Source organism: Sinocyclocheilus rhinocerous, unplaced genomic scaffold, assembly GCF_001515625.1.
Source record: "Sinocyclocheilus rhinocerous isolate Xijiao unplaced genomic scaffold, SAMN03320098_v1.1 scaffold36, whole genome shotgun sequence".
NCBI classification, from domain to species: domain Eukaryota; kingdom Metazoa; phylum Chordata; class Actinopteri; order Cypriniformes; family Cyprinidae; genus Sinocyclocheilus; species Sinocyclocheilus rhinocerous.
This window is the reverse complement of record NW_015664459.1, coordinates 2,384,911-2,407,306: the sequence shown is the minus strand read 5'-3', so window position 1 is coordinate 2,407,306 and position 22,396 is coordinate 2,384,911. Positions and strand designations below refer to the sequence as shown.

General features: G+C 38.9%; 3 protein-coding genes across 4 annotated transcripts in view; all 3 read left to right on the top strand.

Annotated features, from left to right (window-relative positions):
- The first annotated feature begins 1,393 nt into the window (after positions 1-1,393).
- On the top strand, positions 1,394-9,686 carry LOC107730175 (junctophilin-3-like). Its single transcript, XM_016540931.1, has 5 exons — positions 1,394-2,617; positions 5,429-6,191; positions 6,383-6,507; positions 6,770-8,082; positions 9,201-9,686. The coding sequence occupies exons 1-5, from the start codon at positions 2,236-2,238 to the stop codon at positions 9,279-9,281; spliced, it is 2,664 nt and encodes an 887-aa protein (XP_016396417.1). The 5' UTR covers positions 1,394-2,235; the 3' UTR covers positions 9,282-9,686.
- A 3,492-nt stretch (positions 9,687-13,178) lies between these two features.
- Positions 13,179-17,789, top strand: LOC107730114 (zinc finger protein 319-like). Its single transcript, XM_016540845.1, has 2 exons — positions 13,179-13,193; positions 14,043-17,789. Exons 1-2 carry the CDS (start codon positions 13,179-13,181, stop codon positions 15,801-15,803), a joined length of 1,776 nt encoding a protein of 591 aa, XP_016396331.1. The 3' UTR covers positions 15,804-17,789.
- A 2,201-nt stretch (positions 17,790-19,990) lies between these two features.
- Positions 19,991-22,396, top strand: part of csnk2a2a (casein kinase 2, alpha prime polypeptide a) — a 14,746-nt gene continuing 12,340 nt past the window's right edge. The window contains exons 1-4 of one of the 2 annotated variants that reach the window (XM_016540913.1): positions 19,991-20,415; positions 20,823-21,017; positions 21,182-21,293; positions 21,893-21,994. In XM_016540913.1, the coding sequence (XP_016396399.1) occupies positions 20,917-21,017; positions 21,182-21,293; positions 21,893-21,994 (315 nt within the window). In that variant the 5' untranslated portion in view covers positions 19,991-20,415; positions 20,823-20,916. Of the gene's footprint in view, positions 21,018-21,181; positions 21,294-21,892; positions 21,995-22,396 lie in introns of both variants that reach the window. The other variant, XM_016540912.1, reaches the window with a different exon arrangement.

Genomic DNA, 22,396 nt, shown 5'->3' with positions numbered 1-22,396 from the left:
GTTGTTTTAAAAATTAGGTATCATATTTTTTTTTCTGTAAATGACATCAGCTCTTTTTTTTTTTACCAACTTTTTTACAGAACAGTCAAACATGCATTTCCTTTACATTTCACTTATTACACCTAAATAAACCTGAATTCAGAAATCCTATATGCACCTTTCAGTGCCCATTTTTATTTTATACATCTGGCCCCTGCAACTAGACGCCATTGGAATACAATGAACCAGTGAGGCTGTTTTCATTTTTGAAGGTGAGGAAGCACAGATGTTACTTGCCAATGGCGAAAATGTGTACTTGGATCTAATTCATTATTATATCGTTAGCAATGTTGCTCCAAAAGCAGCAGGCTTAACAAACTACTACCAAATGGTGAATGTACCTAACAAAATAAATGACCAAGCTACATAATGATGTTCTTCAATTTCTAACAACAAAAATAAGATTTTATTACCAAGCCCTCTGCATCCATCTACCTTCATGTGAAATATTTTCAAACACTGTTTTGTATATCACAGTTTCAGTTACTGGCTGTTTTAAGGACTCATCCATCTGAAAGCTCTCCCAATCATATAGTATATAGAAGCCAAGTGGGGCAAAAGTACATTAATTAAAAGGCCAGTGTCAAATAATCAGGTATTTTTTCTAACGCAAACAGCGCTCATCATGCTCGCATACACTGCCAGTGAAGAACAGCATTCAGGCAGGCTGTTTAATGAATATTGATCTTAGCTCAGTATCTGATTTTTAGTGCTGTTTAGGCATGTGCATATCGTATAACCTTTAAAGAAGGAGGGCCTTTAAATATTTGTTCCCATGAGCATACATTTAAAAACTGATGCAAGAATAAATCTTTTTTTCTCTCTCTGATGAAGGTGGATGTATCATCAAAAACAGAAAAGAAGTCATGTATAAAGTCATTTATCTTTCATGCATTTCTACAGAATGCATCAATACCAGTAAATAAAGTCATAAAATGCACTTTAAAAAATGTGCATGTCAGTTATTAGCGGTCCATCCAGCTTTTCAGTTGTTCTATATTAAATATATGTATAAATAAAAATTAAAATAGTACTCTTGCTTTAGGTTCACTTTAACTTGATTATGTGTGTTGAGCATGTTTCAAAAGAATCTATTTATGCAATTAGCATTTCACTGGTTATTGCATTTTAAATGCCATGAGAATCTATAATATATTTGCATTTCTTATCTAATGTTTCTTGAAGCCCCGAGAAACAAATAACATGATGCTGTTATGCAGATATAATTAGAGGGTATCATAAGGGAAATGGGTAATTAGGGAAGCCACTGTATGCATATGACTTTCTTAGCCTCTATCCCTTTAAGAACAACAAGGAGAGCATGAGTGGGGGAGGGGAATGGGTTGGGGTGGAACAGTCCTGTAATGAGCATATTCTAGAGACACTCAGCATCATATGACTTCAGACCATCATGGATACCCACCTTTAAATATGCACGTAAACATGAAGAAGGAGAGGACTAAAGAGCAGGACTAAACCGATTTTTGACGCTTTTAACCAGTCTTCCAGGAAAGAAGCTTCATCTCTACACCGCAGAAGGGAAAAGAGGGAGCAGCATTAGGAAAAATGCTGTGCTAGATTGATCTCATTTAACACATAAGCAAGGAAATACTGTCATTTTATTTGGAAAGCATGATCTAGAGGGAGGCCTAAACACCATCCATGCTTTGAGGCTATGGATGCTCTCCCACATTTCTGCATTTTTGTGAGCCGGAGCGGTACATTTGGGGGCCGTGTAATGTCTGATTGAGTGTATCAATGCTGCTGCTGTGTGGATCTCTTTGGCTATGGAAAAAAACTAGGCCTTGTTTGCCTGCTGATCTCCACGCAGGGAACGCGGAACGCGGCTGTGTGCCTCAGCCTGTTGGGACCGTGCAGAGAGGAAGGGAGAAGCTCACCATCTGCATGCCAGTTGGAAGTAGCATGCACAATAAAGACATCCATTACCAAAGGCCATGCACAAACAGGCAGGAGCTATAACACCAGGACAGTAGCCTGGTAGATTCTTCTTCACCCCTTTAAATCGTCTGGACTTAAAAGCACTGTTTTTTTCTATATGTTCAAAATCTATTTGAAGGACGGGAGGAATATTGCTGTAACACTTCCTGTATAGTTGATCGCTGTCTTCCTTTTTTGCTCACCAATTGCAATTTTTCCACTTGACATTCTAAAGATTTGCCAAAACCTGTTTCATGCATGTCCACTGGAGGCAGGTTTGACTTTGATGATGGGGGGTCGTACTGTGGAGGGTGGGAACAGGGCAAGGCGCATGGCCGAGGGGTCTGCACGGGGCCCCAGGGCCAGGGGGAGTATGCGGGGGCCTGGAGCCATGGATTCGAAGTTCTTGGAGTTTACACTTGGCCCAGCGGGAACAGTTACAAAGGAACCTGGGCGCAGGGCAAGAGGCATGGCATTGGCGTGGAGAGCAAAGGGAGGTGGGAGTACAAGGGGGAATGGACACAAGGGTTCAAAGGCAGGTACGGGATGTTGGAAAGCACTAGCAGCGGTTCCCGTTATGAAGGCACCTGGAGCAACGGCTTACAGGATGGATACGGCTCAGAGACCTATTCGGACGGAGGTCAGATTCTAAAAGTATTTGCTGTGTTCTGGTAGCAGGAAAGAACGAATGTTAAATCACTAACCATGTTAAATGAATAGGCCCATCTGCTTTTAAAATGCTTCCCGTATCTTTGGGAAGTTGTTCTGTTGACGTCAAAGCCTGTGCTTCCAATCAAACCTACAGTATTTTGGCACACATTCATCTGTCATTTGATAGAAGCTACACTGTAAAAAATGACCGTGAATTTAACGGTAAAAGACTGTAAAAATGCTACAGTAAAAACTTGTTAAATGGTTAACGGTAAATTCCCCTACTATATACGGTGAAAAACTGTATTGGACATTACATGTATTGGACATTAATTTCACGGTAGTATACCGTTTTTGGAAGTGAAAAAGACCGTATAATTTACAGTGAATAACCGTAAATTCCCATTCCCAGAATTCCCTGCGTTACATTTCAAATTTGATGTTTTTTTGTTGAAATAACTATGTTTCTTCTTAGTTTTTTCTTATCAGTTTTGTATATTAGGGTTGTGTGTTACACCTAATGTTGTTAAATGAATGTTTATTGCATTATTTCAGTTTCATGTGTGTTACCATGACGGTGTTTAGCGTTTGTGTGAATGACACTGTGCACCTTCTATATATGTTATTATCTAAAAGCTGCTTGTGATGGGCTTTGGTTCATCATGTGACTTTCTCATCACCACCTGCATTTGGTGGTTATCAGTGTATTACAAAGGTACAAAACAGATTTCAGTACTTCAATAGGTTGGTATATTAACATTATATCAGTTAATGAAATTACGGTATTTAACTGTAAATTTAAGTTAAAACCGTAAAACCTAAAACGTTGCTACCATATTTATTATGGTAAAATTCCGGCAACCACAGCTGCCGGTTTTTTTACCGTAAATTTTACGGATTTTTTTTTACAGTGTAGTTTAATTTGGCAGATGCCTGAAGCAAAACCAGTGGAAAACCACTCATCTTTGCAAGTAGCAACTTATATTATATGATCTGTAAGTTGACAAGAAACAGCACTTGCATAGTTGGAGGAGAAAACAGCCAGGAATTAGTCTATTAAATAACAGAAATGGAAAATAAAATAAAAGAAAGCTCTGCTTCCACTTATATAACATTGAAGTCTAATCGTCTGCTTTGCTTCAGAGAAGTTATGAAACATTTTAGGCTATACAGAAAATAATAGCAAAATAATAATTAAAACATGCTCTAGAGCATGTGCTTTAAAGCATAAAATGTCACCATATGAACTAATTTACCACGCGTATCTGAAGCACAGACGCCTCTGTACAGTAAATTACCATGGAAACCGACCGACAGCAGGTCATTATGTCATAGAGACTCTTCGCTGTGCTCGCTGATTGGCTATTTCACATTCTTGTGTTACGTTGTGTAATCCGCTTCCTGGCGTGTTTCGGAGATTAATGCGGAAAATAGTGTAATTTGGGCATGATTCATGTCCTTGTACACTAGAACGGATTATTTGGGAAACAGAAATAAACGTTTATGTTCGCACCACATGACAGACGTCCTCTTTTAGATCGGGTTAGAATTAAATCCAAAGCAGAATGAGATGGACATGTATTCAGTAGTTAACCATTTCGCTCGTTGATTAAACAGGACTTTACTATTTTGCCGAAACACCCAACAATAGCGAGATAACTCGTGTCAAACATTTCAGCACCCTGGACAGTTACTATCGCTACGCAGCATCTGTTACATTTCAAACTGTCACTGTAACAACATAAAGTTTCGCATTTATTCGAAAACGTGATCTCACCTTTTCTCGAACGTTCCAAATGACTTTAGAAAATCATGTAATGTCTAAACAAATAACATAAGTCCCTTGAAATAGAAATGTGAATGTGTATAGTTATACTCATGGACATGCATTTACTTACTAGTTGTTATTTTTATTTAATGTGTTTAAAAAGCGGCGACTTTAGAATTAGTAACTATTGTTAAGCAGAGTAAAAACGTAAATTAAAAAAAAAGCCCAAACAAAAAACATATTTCATTTTTATGCATTTTAAAACTGGACATTATATGAAATGAATATTTACTTATGCACCTACTTATTTAAGATGCATAAACGGATGTCACATAAGACATAACACAGCTTGACATTATTTTAAAAGACTAATAGTGAGCTCAGTAATGGCTTCATTATGTATATCATACAACAAGGTTAAGCTTCCCTTAAGAAAATGAACAAATATGAATAAAATATGCAAATATGGCAACAAGGGTCACAGGGAAAAAGATGTTACAATAAGGAAATACTACAAATTGTATCCTATTTCCTCTTAATTTCTGTCACTTTTGACATTTAATAATAAAACATTCTTGTTATTTTTTTCTGATTTTAGTAAATGCACTGTGTATAACTTTGAGCTATAATAATAAAAAAATACAGACACAAAATGAATTTCCATTATCCATTCCATGGTGGGTCTTTTTACAGCAGCACTTTTTAACAGTTATTGAAGAAACTATAGATTTATAGATCTGTTGTTTGTCTCATATACAGTAAATGATATTCTACAGTAAGTCTTATAAGATACATAAAATTTCAACATTTAAAAATCTCAACCTCAAATTAACTTTTTGTCATTGTGCACAATGACCTCATAAATCAGGAAGATTTTGAAATGCAAATAGCTGTTTAGGAAAACATAGTGGTGTATATTTGTTGTCATTTAGTGTTTTGGAAAGAAATTAAATCAAAGGGGCCTTTTACCCCTATTGTACAAGTCATCTGAATAATGATATGAACTTTGCTCTATTCCTGTTCCTCTCACAGGCACATACCAGGGCCAGTGGTTGAGCGGTATGCGTCATGGCTATGGAGTGCGACAGAGTGTGCCTTATGGCATGGCAGCCATCATCTTCTCCCCTATGTGCACCTCCATAAACTCCCTACGATCCGATCACAGTGAAGGGGCCCCCACTCCAGAAGATGGCTCTGGTGTCAGTGGGGTATCTGGCAGCCCAGTGGGGCGTAGTGGCTTTGTACTTTGTGCTCACAGTGAAGCAGACAGGCACAGGAAGAGGAAAGGCCGTTTCCGACAGTCCATACTGAATGGTTTGAAACTGCGGAGGTCTGAGTCCAAGAGCTCGCTGGCCAGCCAGTTAAGCAAGCAGAGTTCCTTCTGCAGCGAGGCAGGTATGAGCACAGTCAGCTCAGCCGCCTCAGACATCAACTCCAACGTCAGCTTAGGTGAAGCTGAGGCAGGGGGCAGCGTGGATGCCACTGTCACCGAAACATATGCTGGCGAATGGAGGAATGACATGCGATCAGGGTGGGGTGTAAGTCATCGCTCTGATGGACTTCACTATGAAGGTGAGTGGTTTGGAAACAAGCGGTATGGCTATGGCTGCACCACTTTTCCAGATGGAACCAAGGAAGAGGGAAAATACAAGCAGAATGTTCTGGTGAGTGGCAAGCGGAAAAACCTAATACCACTCCGTACCAGCAAAATCCGTGAAAAGGTAGATCGTGCTATGGAAGCTGCCGAGAAAGCTGCAGACATAGCCAAGCAGAAGGCTGAGATTGCATTGTCCAGGTAAGATGTAATGATGTCTCACATAAGAGCACAATTCTAATCACAATTAGGGATGATCTAAAGTGTTACAGAGATAACCATTTGAGCAAGACACAACTAAATAAAACCAAATACCATCTTACTTATGGGTAAAAATTGGAGGAAAGTATGATCGATATCAAACGAGAACCAAACTTTCTTTCTTTATTCAGGATGAGCCATGCTAGAGGAAAGGCAGAGGCTGCAGAGGGAGTCGCACAGAGAGCCCTGGAGGAGTGCCGTCTGGCCAGGGCTATAGCCAAAGAACTTTCCCCCTCTCTCCATCACTATGGGAATGGTCAGTGAAAAAAAAAAACTAAAGAAAACCAAAAGAAAACCCGCAATCCAATTCAGATGAAATTACATAACATACTTCCCCATAAAGCATTATTCAGTATCTGTAATGCATATAAGAATGGAACTGTTGTGTACTAAACTTATTCCATGTAATGTTTCCCAACATCAGCAACCACCAAGTCTAATTCTATCTTTTTTGATTATGATGGTATTTTATAGTTCATCACTTAATGTGACCATGTCTTTATATTTCCGTTTACTAGGACTGGAGTGCCAGAGACCAAAGCATCAGGACAGGAAAGAGAAAGACCTGGAGGTGGTCTCGACTGGTACAGACAGCCCTGAGCTCTGCACACCAGACACAACACCCCCAGCCCAGACACCTGACCTGAGCCCAGTTCTAAGCAGCCCCTCCTCACCTCCCTGCAGCCCACCTACTCATCGCACTAGGAATGCTTGTTTCATGCGGCAGAGCGCTGTGGATGAACAAGGAGGGGCCGAGATTCAGGTTCTAGTAGAAGGTAGAGGCATGGACAGCATGAGAAGTGGGGCCAACAGTTGGACTGCTGAGATGTATCCTCACAGAAGAGGAAGCAAAGGGGAGAGCAGTCGCTCCACAACTCCATCCTTGCTGGAAGAGGAGATCGGTCACGTTAATGGACATGAGAATTCCTTAACTCATCACCCATGGGAGAACGGCTCCTCTAATCACAAGCCCATTGAGCATATGGCCCCTGAAAAGGTGTGGGATCAAATGTCCTCCAATAAAAAGCCCCGGAAGCATGTTTCCTTAAATCAAAAATCCAGGGAACATGCAATTTCCAGGGAACGAGAACGGGAGCATAAACCATCCAATCACAAATCTGTTGATTGCGACTCTTCCAAGTTCAAACCACAGGTGCACATATATTCCAATCACAAGTCAGTGGGTCATAATTTGTCCAATCACAAGACCAATGAGCATGCTTCCTCCAATCACAATCCAAAGGAGTTTATTTCTGCACATGAAAAACCACATGTTTCTTACCGTTATAATCCCCAAGAGCATGTTTCCACCTATCACAAACAACATGAGCATGTCCACTCCAACCACAAGCCAAGAAAGTCCTTTACCAATCATTCGATTGGTGAGTCTAGCTTGAATGCATACCAGCTGTCAGACCGTGGCGCCAACAACTCCACTCTGGAATCGACTGTTGAAAGCAATTCCCAGTGGATCTCTTCCCATTCACATCTGCAGGATAAAGAAGGGGAAAATGATTATCGGGTTGAAATGAGGTTCCAGCCCCTAGACTCCGTTTCCCATCAGAACTTTGGCTCTGGCATGAAATGCTCGGGTCTCCAAGGGCACAATTTGCAGAGACTACGTCAGCGAAACCATGAAGGCAAAGAATGGGGTCTTGCAGCCAGGGAGGGGTCCATGGACTCTGTGCAGATGCTCGACACCTTGAATGTTGGGGTTGATGTGGAGGAATGGCCTTTGCACAGGGACATTACTCTTTCACCCCCTTTAACGTCTTTTCCAGAACCACTGGAACAAGAAGGAGAGCATCTGAACCTGATGAAGACAAACTCAGTAAGTAAATAGCGTGATGGCCTTTGGAAATGAAAGGTGACAATGTTCTGTATGCCTAATGCTATCGATTAATAGAGCATCATATGTGACCCTGGACCACAAAACCAGTCATAAGATTTATACATCATCTGAAAGCTGAATAAATAAGCTTTCCATTGATGTATGGTTTGTTAGGATAGGATATTTGGCCGAGATACAACTATTTGAAAATCTGGAATCTAAGGGTGCAAAAAATCTAAATATTGAAAAAAAAATGCCTTTAAAGTTGTCCAAATGAAGTTCTTGCATATTACATTCCATATAGAGAAACCGATTTCTAACGACAGAGTTTAAACCTTTCGAGACAAACCTACCATGAGCTCTGAGGTGCTTAAATGATGATATATGCTTAGAAGCCGCAAGGCAATGTGATTAAAATTGTGTTTATTAATACAGTAGCTCAGTTCTGGGTGTAGAACTACACTACCCATAATTCAGAAGAGAGCTCCACCAATCAGAGAAGTTACAATTACACTTGAAATATAATTGCTCCAAATGCACTCAGAAGTGACCACTCATTCCCATAAAGCATTGCAAATGAATCAATTATTCAGTCTGACTATTGCGCTACTAATGATAGTTAGTAAAATTGTTTTTAACAATAATATATTTTGGTATTTTTACTTTATCTATATGTTTCTGATTAGATTCCATCATTTGTATTGCTTCATGGAATGTGTAGTTCATGTATTAATAAAATAATTAAATACTTTTTTCCCTAATTTATTATGGTGAACCAGATCTCAGAGCTGGTTGGTTTCATTCAAGGCTTAGACCTCTGTATTGAAGATTTTTTAAATCCCTACGGAGAAAATGGATAGAAAAATACTTCTGGAACCCAGGCAACTGAAAAAGTGGATGCTCTTAGGGTCACCGTTGCGCTCTATTTGCTGTGTAAAATGCTACATTATGTATATTGCACTAGAAATATTAGGAAGGAGCAAATAGTATCTAATAAGGATCTGTAAACTGATCTTGCTAAATGTTACATTTAGTGGAATAATACTTTTTAATAGTTTAAATATGTTTAAATGTGCAATACAGTGTTTTTAATAAGCTATTTTACTCTCTTTCTGCAGGGCTCCAGCTCTGTCCTGGTGGTCATGGTGTTATTACTCAACATTGGTGTAGCCATTTTGTTCATTCATTTCTTTATTTAATCATATGGCCTGTAGAATGTCAATAACAGCATTGATCATAATCAAGAGTAAGATATGCACACAATGCACACTTAGCACCACTTCTTAATATAAGGAACCCAAAAATCACAGTAGTAAATGTCTGTGTAAGTCGGGCAATCCATGTAAATTGTAAACTTCTTTTATGGTTCAATTTATTATCTAATTCCATTATAATCCATTAGTTAACTTTGCTTACTTTTTCCTCCATTCATAATAAAGGTCCATTTACAATATTCTGTAGAAATGAAGTATTACACACGTTTAGGTTTTTTAATATACAGCTCGTCTGATATGTTTTACCACATATTTAACAGTTACAAAAGATTATTTCACACTCATTTGTTTTCTTTTCAAATGCACATAAGGCCATTATTGAGTAACGAGACTCTGAAGATGAATGTGCAAAGATGGTCTTGTGGTTTTATGTACTATGATATAGTTGATGTAAGATGTGATTCACACTTATATATAACCAAGACTACACGCCCTCCCCCCTCCCACTGTATTCCAGGGTACAGCCCTAAATGATCGCTGCAGACGCTCATTACGTCATCCATAGAAATCAACCCTCTCATCTACATACCCAGATTTGACACACCTATAAGTCTGTGGTAACAGCTATCTTAAAGGGCTTCATCATAGTGCATTCCCATTAAACTCATGCCATTTGAATCAGATAAGCCTGCAGAATTCTTTCCACACTTACGAATCCCGCCTCACCGAATTTCAGCACAATCCAGTCGTGTAGTTTGTTTTGACTCACCGAAAACACATTCACCATTGAAACACTGCTATGCCAAACTCACTACTAAAGAACCTTCTGTGTTTTCTTGTACACCACATGATGTCACATCTGTTATGGGACATAAAAGTACAACAGATGTGCAGCAGTGGCTGAGTATTCTGGCTCATACTCGATAAAGTTTGAGACTGTTAACTTATGACCACTGCTTTCAATATATATGATTCTATATTACTGAACAGTTAACATATTTTAACAAGTTTGCAAGATATCACTGATATGCTGAGTGCCTTTTTAAATTGAGAAACCATCCCAGCGAGCAGGTTATGTATTGATGACCGCTCATACAGAGGTCACGTGAAATGGGTTGTCTCTCTCCCACCCCACCTTTGAACAAATCAAGTTGGCTTAAGAACTGAGCCTAAGCCTGTGGAGATTTTTACAGCATGTTTGTTAGCCTGTTCTCTTCTGCTGTTACTCTGTGTGATTTTCTGCCTGTCTCTCTGTCCAGCAACTTGGATAACAATTGGGACTGAAAGCAGTGTAAAAATACCAGCTTATGTTTCTCAGTGGGACCTGACTGACATTATCTAAATTAATGAATGATAAACTGCTGTTGTACATTTTATACTACTCATCCAGTGATATCATGTTGTGAGATCATTGCATGCCTAAGCATGCCCTTTCTTACGCAATGATTTATGAGATTGTTTCCAAGTTATGTGGAAAATTAATAAAATGTTTGAGGTTATGTTGTGACTTATGGTTGTCAAAGAAAACATTCACACACACACACACACACAAAAACAGTGTTCCATTTTTATATCAGATGTGAATTTGGTAATCAACAAATAAAGGAGCCCTGGCAAAAAGACATTACAAAGAGATGAGCCACTCATACATACAAGAATAGAAGAAAAACAGTAAAAAGGGCCAGCCTGTTTGTTTGTTCTAGCGTGCACATTAGCAGAACTGGCCTAAAAAAAAGTTTTGTCACTTTTTGATGTGGTAGCCTATTTATGATACCACTGTTGACAGATTTTTATTTCTGACATAATTTTGACCAAAACTTGTGGAGATTTCAAGCTCTCTTCGTTAAAGTAGATGTAGCTGTGTATGCATCCCAGGGGCAGTGGACTGACTTGTGAATTTAAAAGGACTCATTATATTCGGGGCATAACCACCTTTAATATAATGAGTCATTTTAATATTATTCTTTTCTTTTTATAATAAATCCCTCTAAATACCCCTAAACCTTGAATAATTGGCTACATTCTTGATTATATTAGACTGTGTTGTCTTTCTGTAAACTGTATGGACTGATTTGTATTTCACTAACAGCACAAACTGTACTGTAGGGGATTCACTGATCAATGTCCTAATAATATACCAATAATAAAACGTTGGTTTTAACAATAATAAATGACATTTTAAAAAACATACATACATGATGGATTTTCTACATTATTTTGAATAATTCCTAAGAATCCACTAATTCCTTTAGGATTTGCACACAGAGAATATAGGCTATGTATTAGGCTACTGGAGTCAAACAAAACTGTATTCGAAAATTAGCTATGCTTGTATTATAAATAAAACAGTGATATGCATGTGATTGGTGTAGTAGCTTGAATATCATTAGGGTGTCTTTCCTTCTGAGTTTATTCCATAATCATTATTAACAGAACTCAGGGTTCCCACAAGATATCAGAGAAATTAAAATAGCGAAAAGCCATGGAATATATATTTTTTCTAGTTCTTGGCTTATAATTTTATCAGCTAGAATTAGTTTTTTTCTCGGTGAGTTCATGCATTTGTTCCTAACCTTTTTGACCTCTTCTGCCCCCTAAACCTTGAATAATTGGCTACATTCTTGATTATATTAGACTGTGTTGTCTTTCTGTAAACTGTATGGACTGATTTGTATTTCACTAACAGCACAAACTGTACTGTAGGGGATTCACTGATCAATGTCCTAATAATATACCAATAATAAAACGTTGGTTTTAACAATAATAAATGACATTTTAAAAAACATACATACATGATGGATTTTCTACATTATTTTGAATAATTCCTAAGAATCCACTAATTCCTTTAGGATTTGCACACAGAGAATATAGGCTATGTATTAGGCTACTGGAGTCAAACAAAACTGTATTCGAAAATTAGCTATGCTTGTATTGTAGTAAAAGTGTAGTAACCATGTTTTTTTTTTTGGCGTATTGATTACCATTTGTATAAGCACAGTTTTACTAGCCTACAAAACTATGGTTGATTTGTGGTTACCATGGTTTAACTATAGTAACCGTGTTTTTTGGTTTAATATGTAGTAAAACCATGGTTAATTGTCGTTTCGTAAGGGATATGTATTTCAGAATATCTAAATTGCACATGCTACTCTAAAGCCATTCCATAAACGTTGCAACGCCATTGTGAGGACAGACTGATTTTATTATTTGATCATTTTTAAACATAACTACACGACATGTAATCGTAAAACGATTTGAACGATTCGCAAAAGAAAATCAGTGATTTTCCATCGCGTTGGTGTAGTAGCTTGAATATCATTAGGGTGTCTTTCCTTCTGAGTTTATTCCATAATCATTATTAACAGAACTCAGGGTTCCCACAAGATATCAGAGAAATTAAAATAGCGAAAAGCCATGGAATATATATTTTTTCTAGTTCTTGGCTTATAATTTTATCAGCTAGAATTAGTTTTTTTCTCGGTGAGTTCATGCATTTGTTCCTAACCTTTTTGACCTCTTCTGCACAATTAATTTAGTTTTGTGAAATTTCAGCTTCAAATTTCAGTATTCTTTCAGTAACTATTCTTAAATTAAAAAAAAAAAAATGTTGAGGGAAACAAAATAAATATGAGGTCGGTTTACTTGTATGTCTTCAGTGACATTAATTTAAATTAAATTTTATTATTGTTTTTGTAAAATAATTTATTTTGAATTGAGTTTTTTTTTTCCGTTTATTTTGAATTGAGAATTTGTGTCCCTCTTGGAAGTTGAGACTGAGCTTAGGCCCCCTGGTTGAGAACCATTGATGCAAAGTAATAGTACTTGTATTATGATTTATAAAATCAGTAATTGGAAAAATGCATCTTTTTTTTTTTCCAAAAGATGTGGGAGCCCCGAGTAATTCTTGCGTAAATGATTTGCTTTGTGTAATAACCCACTGTTTTTCTTATTGCAGGTATGCATTTGGAGACAATTCTTTGTAGTTTACTGGAGAAAATTTCAGATGCCCCCCCTGGATTGGTATTTAACATAAGATTTCACCTTGTTGAACACTCATACCATGAGCAAGCTTACCCAACAATCTTGAACCTCTCCACAAGACTATTTTAGTATAATTTGTTACCTTTGTGAACTGACTATCACTATCACTTGTTGGAACATTTTTGTGCAATCAGGTCCCAAAGTGCTGATCCCTGAAAGCTGAATTCCTGGTCGTAGAGGTCCGATGCGTCACGTTTATTTGGGCCTTCTGCACCCACTGGCAGGGAAGCGCCCGATTTTTTTTCTCCCTGCCTTAAAACGACCTGTATATATTTATTCCAAGCGTGGATCTTCGGGAAAACAAGGTATCGAAAGAAAAACGCGACGCAAAGTAGGTTAAAGCCAGTGAGGTGGCTGCGGCTGCTGCCTCTTTTAACGCAATAGCTACAGTTTAGCGTGCTGGTAAACACACTTGCATGGGGCTTTGCCTATCATTTGCACGCAGTTCTGCAGACGCGTTATGCAATTTGCAGTTAATGTTTTTATTGCATGTGTGTTTTGTGAGTCATATAAAATGTAGCGATTGCAGACGGGCAGATTGATATAACGTTAGAGAAGAGCATTAGCATCGCTGGCTAGCCCTGACTGCAAGTGTGCGTCGGTCAAAAGCTAGCTGAAGTTTTCTTGCACACAAACTGTGAATAAAAAGCAATGAAACCGTTTTATGCTAGGCCTTACGCTATGGCTTTGCATATGGATTTCTAGTACACGAAGCATGGCTTATTTTCTGCAAAAGTCAAAGCCCCTCCTCCCGTTGGGCACCCCCTTCTACAAGGGGCAGAGAATGCTTTGGGCAGTGCTGCATATGGTATTGTCCTACAGGCAGACCCTGCTTTACAGCAGTCTCAGCATGGCCAACATGCACAGCAGCACCCGCTGCCAGCTCAGCAGCCTCAGCTGCAGGTGGGAAGTGAAGGTGGCCACAAATGTGGTGCGTGTGGCCATGATATTTCACACTTGGCCAATCCCCATGAGCACCAGTGCATGGTTAACCAGGACCGTTCGTTCCAGTGCACTCAGTGCATGAAGATCTTCAGCCAAGCAACGGATCTTCTAGAGCATCAGTGTGTTCAGGTTGAGCAGAAGCCGTTTGTGTGTGGTGTGTGCAAAATGGGATTCTCCCTTCTCACGTCTTTGGCACAACATCATAATGAGCACACCAATGGAAACAATCCAATGAAGTGCTCTATTTGTGAAAAAACGTACCGCCCAGACTCCTCCTCTTCTAACCCTCAGCAACCTTCTACTGCTGAGACATCCAGTGATGGGGCAGCCATGGGTTCCTCTTCCACTACAGCTTTCCAGGACTCCGACCGTCCATATAAGTGCTCGGTGTGCAATAAGGCATTTCGCCACCTTTCTGAACTCTCACGTCATGAAAGAGTGCACACGGGCGAGAAACCCTACAAGTGCGACACTTGTGAGAAGACCTTTAGTCAAGCTTCTCATCTGGCGCACCACCAGCGCACTCACAGTGCCGATCGCCCGTATAAATGCGCCGTTTGCGAGAAGACCTTCAAGCACAGGCAGCACCTGGTACGGCACATGTACGCTCACTCTGGCGAGCACCTTTTCAAGTGCAACCTGTGCGAGCTTCATTTCAAGGAGTCGTCCGAACTGCTGCACCACCAGTGCCAGCCAGCTGGAGAGCGTCCCTTCCGCTGCGCAGCATGCGGGAAAAGCTTCAAACGGCCCTCGGACCTGAGGCAGCATGAGCGCACCCACTCCGAAGAGCGGCCTTTCCAGTGTGAGGAGTGTCAGATGAGCTTCAAGCAGCAGTACGCGCTTGTTCGCCACCGCCGTACGCACAAAAACCCAGCAGATCGCCCTTTCAAGTGCAATCAGTGTGACAAAGGTTTCCTGCAGCCTTCCCACCTGCTGTACCACCAGCATGTCCACGGTATCGAGAGTCTGTTCAAATGTGCCGCTTGCCAAAAGGGCTTCAGACAATCCGGGGAGCTTCTAAGGCACAAGTGTACCGAATCAAACTCTGGATCGAACGCTGTGGAGAAGCCGTACAAGTGCGACGTGTGTGGGAAGGGCTACAAAAAGTCGTCAACGTTACAGAGGCACCAGAACTCCCATTGCACCGAAAAGCCGCTGAAGTGCTCGCTCTGTGGCCGCCGCTTCCAGTCCTCGTCTGATTTTGTGCAGCACCGATGCGATCCTGCTCGGGAGAAGCCGATGAAATGCGCAGACTGCGAGAGGCGCTTTAAATATTCATCCGAGTTGCAGAGACATCGAAGAGTCCATACAGGAGAGAAACCCTTCAAGTGTCCCACCTGTGACAAGGGATTCAAACAGCGTGAACACTTGGCCAAACATGGCATTGTCCACTCCCGTGAAGCCCAGTTCAAGTGTGTCTGGTGTGGAGAGTGTTTTGGAGAGCTTGGGGCCCTTCAAGAACATACAGTTCAACACACTGCAGAAGGAGGGGGCTATCCTGCGTCCTCGTGCATAGAGTAGTTATTGTCTGCTGTTGCTCCTTACCAAGCGAAAATACACTTTGCACGCAATAGCAACGTTGCGATTTACTTGCCTATATTTAGTGAAATCGTCCGTTTTACATATTCCATTGCAGTACTTGTTGGACTGGTAAGGAACTACATGTGTCAGCTTGTAAAAGTCTTGATGTACCGCTGGGTAGATTTTGGCAACATTGCGTCTACTCCACAGACAGAAACTTGCCTCATTTCTGTACCAACCACATTGACGAACAGAACCTAGCTATTCAAAAATAAGCTTGTAAAAATGAACAATTTTGTCTAATGTGCAACTCATACATACACCATGTGCTTAAGACTGGTGTTTCAGAAAAAGAAAAAGCTGATCAGTTTTACAAGGAAATTAAGATTTAGGTTGATTTCTGCTTTGTATCTAACATTCATTATATCTAAAATGAGGATAATGCAGTAATGCATCTATCAGTGACAGCTTTTCCAGAATGACACATATTGATACGCAAAATGTTAACAACCTGGATCTGCTTTTTGGTCTTCATGCAATTGACCACAACTAGATGTTTCATTGCATTGGTTTTGTTTATTTTTCGTTCTAATCATTTGGCCTTGTAACTTTTAAATTAACTGCCTTTCTTCCAGTGTCTCCATCTCATGCTTCCATGTTCGCTATGGAACACTGTATGGCCATCTGGACAATATACAGTAGTGATTGTATGTATTCGTAATGTATAACTCCCATCACCTAACCCATGATGTAACAGGGTATATGTATGCATGAATAGCCTAAATAATTTATACAGTTTGTTGTAATCTGTCATTAGTGCAAACTGCTATGTTAACTTGTAGGCAAAGGACTACACAAAAAAAAAAAAAAAATTATTAGCCATTCTTTTTCTCTAGTGCATTTTGACTCCGCTCTAACAATGACGCAATAGTTTGCAAGCAGTTCTGAGAGTAAATTTACAGTAGTACAAAGATTAACAGTTACTTTTTAACTGCCAGGCAACGGAGAACAACAATTAAGTATTTTTGTTTGCAGATTGCAAAGAGATGGTGTTGCGTTAGCTAAACAATGCTGTAGAATTTGTAAAGTTATCTGTACATGGATGTTTTGTATCGCTTTGACATGAGTACAGTGCTAGGATTTAGTATCTGTTTGTGTATCATCATACTGTAGACTGTGCATGTGACTGTTTCCCTTTTGTGAGGATATGTTGGTTCTGTTTCGGTGGATTATTCTTTTGCCACAGACAACTTGTTCAGTTTCTCTGCCGCAAATCATTTCTTTGCTTGGTATTTCTTCAGTTGGTATTTCATTTTGTGCTTTCCAAACTGGATCAGTTGATGGTAGAACCTTTGATTTGGGTTAAAATACTAAACCACAGATAGATTTGGACACAGCTTTTGAAATGATAAAAAATTAAGAAATAATTTTAAACAAATTCAAGAGTAAAAATACATGTAATATGTTTAAAGGAATCTAAAAGCGCAGTATTAAGTAGTAGTAGTAGAGTGTTTTTTTAAACTTTAAAAACCTCTTACAATGCAGTGTCTAAATGTGTAAGCATATTAATTGAATCCATATTAATGATACATTGTATTATCCTAACAGCTTGAATGTAAACATTGCAAACCTTTCTTTTTCCCTTTCGGTGCCTCTGAAGGCCTTATTAACATTAATGGCTTATGTGTCAGTATTTGTTCTGTTACAGATTTGTGTACTCTCATGTGCATTAAATGCAGAGACTGAATGGGGTCATTGCTTGTGAAGCAATATTTTTGATGTCGAGACTGTTAGCGGGTTCTTTTTTGTATTTTAGCAAAAACAGAGGTTATCCCACCATCTAGCACCTCCTCCTGTATGTCACTCAAAGCCATCCCTTTAAATGTCTGTGTTTCTAGATAAGGCAGTGAAGAGACTAAATTTGTAAAAATGCCATAATGTGTTGTTTTTTTCCCATTATCACAAAGGTGTGGCATGTCATAACTACAAGGCATTTACAAATTAAATGTTTGTAAACATAGCTAACCGTTGTATTATTTGTGAACCAAATGGTAAAATGACTACAGACCATGTAGAACTTTCAGACTGATTTGACTGTAAAAGTGTAGACTCTTCAGTGTAGTGAAATATTGTGTTAGAGAACAATATAATTTGGACATTAATACAGCTATCCTACATTTATGTTTTTTAAACAATTGAAACTTTAACACCTGTTATTGTTACACCATTATGGTATAGAGGTTTTGTTTTATCCCACCAAAATATCATTTTACAACTGTATTTGTAAAAGGTATCAGACTGACTATAATACAGCATGCAGTACACGTTTATGGTATAAGTGATGTACATGTACATCTTACAATCACTACAAATAAATTATAGAAATAAAATATAATTGTTAAAGCAGAAAAACTGCTGTTTGGGATTCCACACTTTAAACATTCAGTTGCAGTTCAATTTCTTGCGACTCTGGGTGGATCCTGGGGAGAAGGAATGGGATGGAGCATCGAATAATTATTTAAGTAGGAATATTAGTCTATGTATGTGTGTAAGAATAGGAAAAGCAAAAACAAGGAAGAAATTTATTATAAATAAACCATGACTGCATAACAGCAAAAGTAGGTGGCGATATGCACACAGGATGTAACGCGCCAAAAAACGGAAGAAGAAGAAGAAGAATTTCTTGCGACTCAATTCAGGGGCTTTTATTTTGAAAAAGTTACCGGAAGTACGTACAGTATTTCCGGTGACTCCATCTATGCGATCGCAAAAATCGGCAGGAGTGCTATCCTAGGGGTAATATCCGCCTACCTGTCAGCGGTTCCCTCGATCGCTTACTGAATCTAATTGGTGGATCAATGGGAGGAATTGGGACAGTCCATTTGAAGATTAATCGGAAATCTGGAGCCGTGTGTGGGTTGAAGTTGTAGTGGCCAATTAAACCCATCCATCGCTATCGCTAGCTTAGCGCGTTTATCCGGAGGGAACGCTATTAAAGTGAGACTGCTCTAAATGTGTAAGCATATTAATTGAATCCATATTAATGATACATTGTATTATCCTAACAGCTTGAATGTAAACATTGCAAACCTTTCTTTTTCCCTTTCGGTGCCTCTGAAGGCCTTATTAACATTAATGGCTTATGTGTCAGTATTTGTTCTGTTACAGATTTGTGTACTCTCATGTGCATTAAATGCAGAGACTGAATGGGGTCATTGCTTGTGAAGCAATATTTTTGATGTCGAGACTGTTAGCGGGTTCTTTTTTGTATTTTAGCAAAAACAGAGGTTATCCCACCATCTAGCACCTCCTCCTGTATGTCACTCAAAGCCATCCCTTTAAATGTCTGTGTTTCTAGATAAGGCAGTGAAGAGACTAAATTTGTAAAAATGCCATAATGTGTTGTTTTTTTCCCATTATCACAAAGGTGTGGCATGTCATAACTACAAGGCATTTACAAATTAAATGTTTGTAAACATAGCTAACCGTTGTATTATTTGTGAACCAAATGGTAAAATGACTACAGACCATGTAGAACTTTCAGACTGATTTGACTGTAAAAGTGTAGACTCTTCAGTGTAGTGAAATATTGTGTTAGAGAACAATATAATTTGGACATTAATACAGCTATCCTACATTTATGTTTTTTAAACAATTGAAACTTTAACACCTGTTATTGTTACACCATTATGGTATAGAGGTTTTGTTTTATCCCACCAAAATATCATTTTACAACTGTATTTGTAAAAGGTATCAGACTGACTATAATACAGCATGCAGTACACGTTTATGGTATAAGTGATGTACATGTACATCTTACAATCACTACAAATAAATTATAGAAATAAAATATAATTGTTAAAGCAGAAAAACTGCTGTTTGGGATTCCACACTTTAAACATTCAGTTGCAGTTCAATTTCTTGCGACTCTGGGTGGATCCTGGGGAGAAGGAATGGGATGGAGCATCGAATAATTATTTAAGTAGGAATATTAGTCTATGTATGTGTGTAAGAATAGGAAAAGCAAAAACAAGGAAGAAATTTATTATAAATAAACCATGACTGCATAACAGCAAAAGTAGGTGGCGATATGCACACAGGATGTAACGCGCCAAAAAACGGAAGAAGAAGAAGAAGAATTTCTTGCGACTCAATTCGGGGGCTTTTATTTTGAAAAAGTTACCGGAAGTACGTACAGTATTTCCGGTGACTCCATCTATGCGATCGCAAAAATCGGCAGGAGTGCTATCCTAGGGGTAATATCCGCCTACCTGTCAGCGGTTCCCTCGATCGCTTACTGAATCTAATTGGTGGATCAATGGGAGGAATTGGGACAGTCCATTTGAAGATTAATCGGAAATCTGGAGCCGTGTGTGGGTTGAAGTTGTAGTGGCCAATTAAACCCATCCATCGCTATCGCTAGCTTAGCGCGTTTATCCGGAGGGAACGCTATTAAAGTGAGACTGCTGAACCGCTGTAATGAATATTATAACAAACAGTGATGATCAAACGCTGTTCACTTCCAGAGACAATCGATCAACTCGACATTTCGGCCGCTTCACGTTGTTTAGGTTCCGCTTTACCGCGTAGCGACATTCAGCGGGCTTGACAGGTCTGTACTTCAATTAAATATTTTTCATTCCCCTCCCCTTGCATCACTGTTTATTTAACGTTACATGCAAAATACGAGGGCTGCGACAGGCAATCGCATATGCATATATTACGATCTATTTAAAGCTGTTAGTTTATTTATATTTAATTGTGTTTACAAACACACACATCTTATTGAGCTGTCCGATGGGCATCATGAAATCCTGACTTTGAATTTTTTAATAAGCTGGCGGTCCGAAAGAAAATAAACTGGTTTCTGCAGCTTTATGCTTTGGCTTTTAGTGGCGCGAGCGTCAGCGCGAGGTCATGCGCGCCGCTGCTGAGCAGCTGTCAATCACAATTGCTCGCGAGAGATCGCATTGAAGCGGCTTGCTACAGTGTTTTACTCTACCACAATACTTTCTGTAGTATTTCACAGCAGAGACGGTCAACTTGTCGCTATCGCTTGGAGCGTCTCGTAGTAGTAGGTGGAGGGAAGGCAGATCGACTGGCTAAGCCCGCCATGCCCGGTCCGGTGAGCAGCAAAGCACGGGTGTATGCTGATGCCAACACTGTGAAGAGCAAAGAATACTGGGACTATGAAGCACATGTGCCTAGCTGGAGGTACAGATGTTATTTTAGCATGATTTCTTTGCAAAAAAACACTCAAGGGGGGTTGAACAATGGTACAGTGTTTCAGTGGAAATAGAATGGTAAAAAGCATGGTAGTAGTATGTTGACAAAAAATGCGCAATTTAATTAGTTATTGCTTCCTGTGTCTTATTCAGCAACCAGGATAACTACCAGCTTGTACGAAAGCTTGGAAGAGGCAAATACAGTGAAGTGTTTGAGGCCATCAACATCAACAGCAACGACAGAGTAGTTGTTAAAATCCTGAAGGTAAGAATGCCTGGTCTCTCATTGTCTGAGCATCGGGTAGGTTTTTTTTATTTTTATAAAGAGATCAGGTTCACCCAAAAAGGATTTTGTCATCATTTACTCATCTTCATTTCATTCTAAACCCCATCTAGACTTTTGAAAGAAAATTTGACATTTTTGTCCATCTAAAAGTCTGTCATGAATGTGCATATACATACAGTACAGTGTATGTACAGTACATATACATACATATTTAATACAGTGTATTAAATATGGTAAACATGCTTGCTTGAAGTGCAGGAGCCAGTGATGTTTGTTTTTACGTGGCAAGGATGCACGGTTGAATTTACCCTGTTTAATGTGCTTTATGAATGTGCATTGGTCAATGTTTATATGTGAATAAAGGCTTAAATTAAATCTATTTAAGCCTTTAAGACTATTTAAGACTTTGATGAAACCGCTCAGTTCACATGGCTTACTTTTACATTACATAGACTTCCAGTGGTTGGACTGAAAGATAAAACAAACGGCTTTTGATTTTTTTTATTTTATGTGTCATTTTTGACACGTGTCAATGTCTTGGCTGAACTAACCTTTTAATTTTTGCTTTACTTTTGCAGCCTGTTAAAAAGAAGAAGATTAAGCGTGAGATCAAAATTCTGGAGAACTTAAGAGGAGGAACCAACATCATTCGCCTTGTAGACACAGTGAAGGATCCTGTGGTAAATTTAGCTCTAGTAATACAACTTCCTACGGAATTCTGTTTTTGCTAAATTAGTCGTAACATATTAAATAAAATATTATGTATTATGTTGTCAGCAGGCCTACACAGAAACTGTCTTGCATTTTGTGACATTAGTAAAATATTTTATTAAATTAATTTGTAATAATTAAAATTCTTTATAATGCTTTTATCTACCACTAACAGTGTAGTACCTTTCAGTTCCATTTAACACATCGTATCATATTTACAGTGGGGAAAATATTTATTTGATCCCCTGCTGATTTTGTAAGTTTGCCCACTTACAAAGAAATTAAGGGTTTATAATTTTTATGGTAGGTTTATTTTAACGTATAGAGACAGAATACCAACCAAAAATCCAGAAAAAACACATTATATAAAG

What these genes read in the sequence shown, in the direction of transcription:
- LOC107730175 (XM_016540931.1), top strand. Translation starts at nt 2,236, where the DNA reads ATGTCCACTGGAGGCAGGTTTGACTTTGATGATGGGGGGTCGTACTGT. An exon ending in AGAGACCTATTCGGACGGAG is followed by an intron (nt 2,618 to 5,428) that starts GTCAGATTCTAA and finishes TTCCTCTCACAG; the next exon opens with GCACATACCAGGGCCAGTGG. An exon ending in TCTCCATCACTATGGGAATG is followed by an intron (nt 6,508 to 6,769) that starts GTCAGTGAAAAA and finishes TCCGTTTACTAG; the next exon opens with GACTGGAGTGCCAGAGACCA.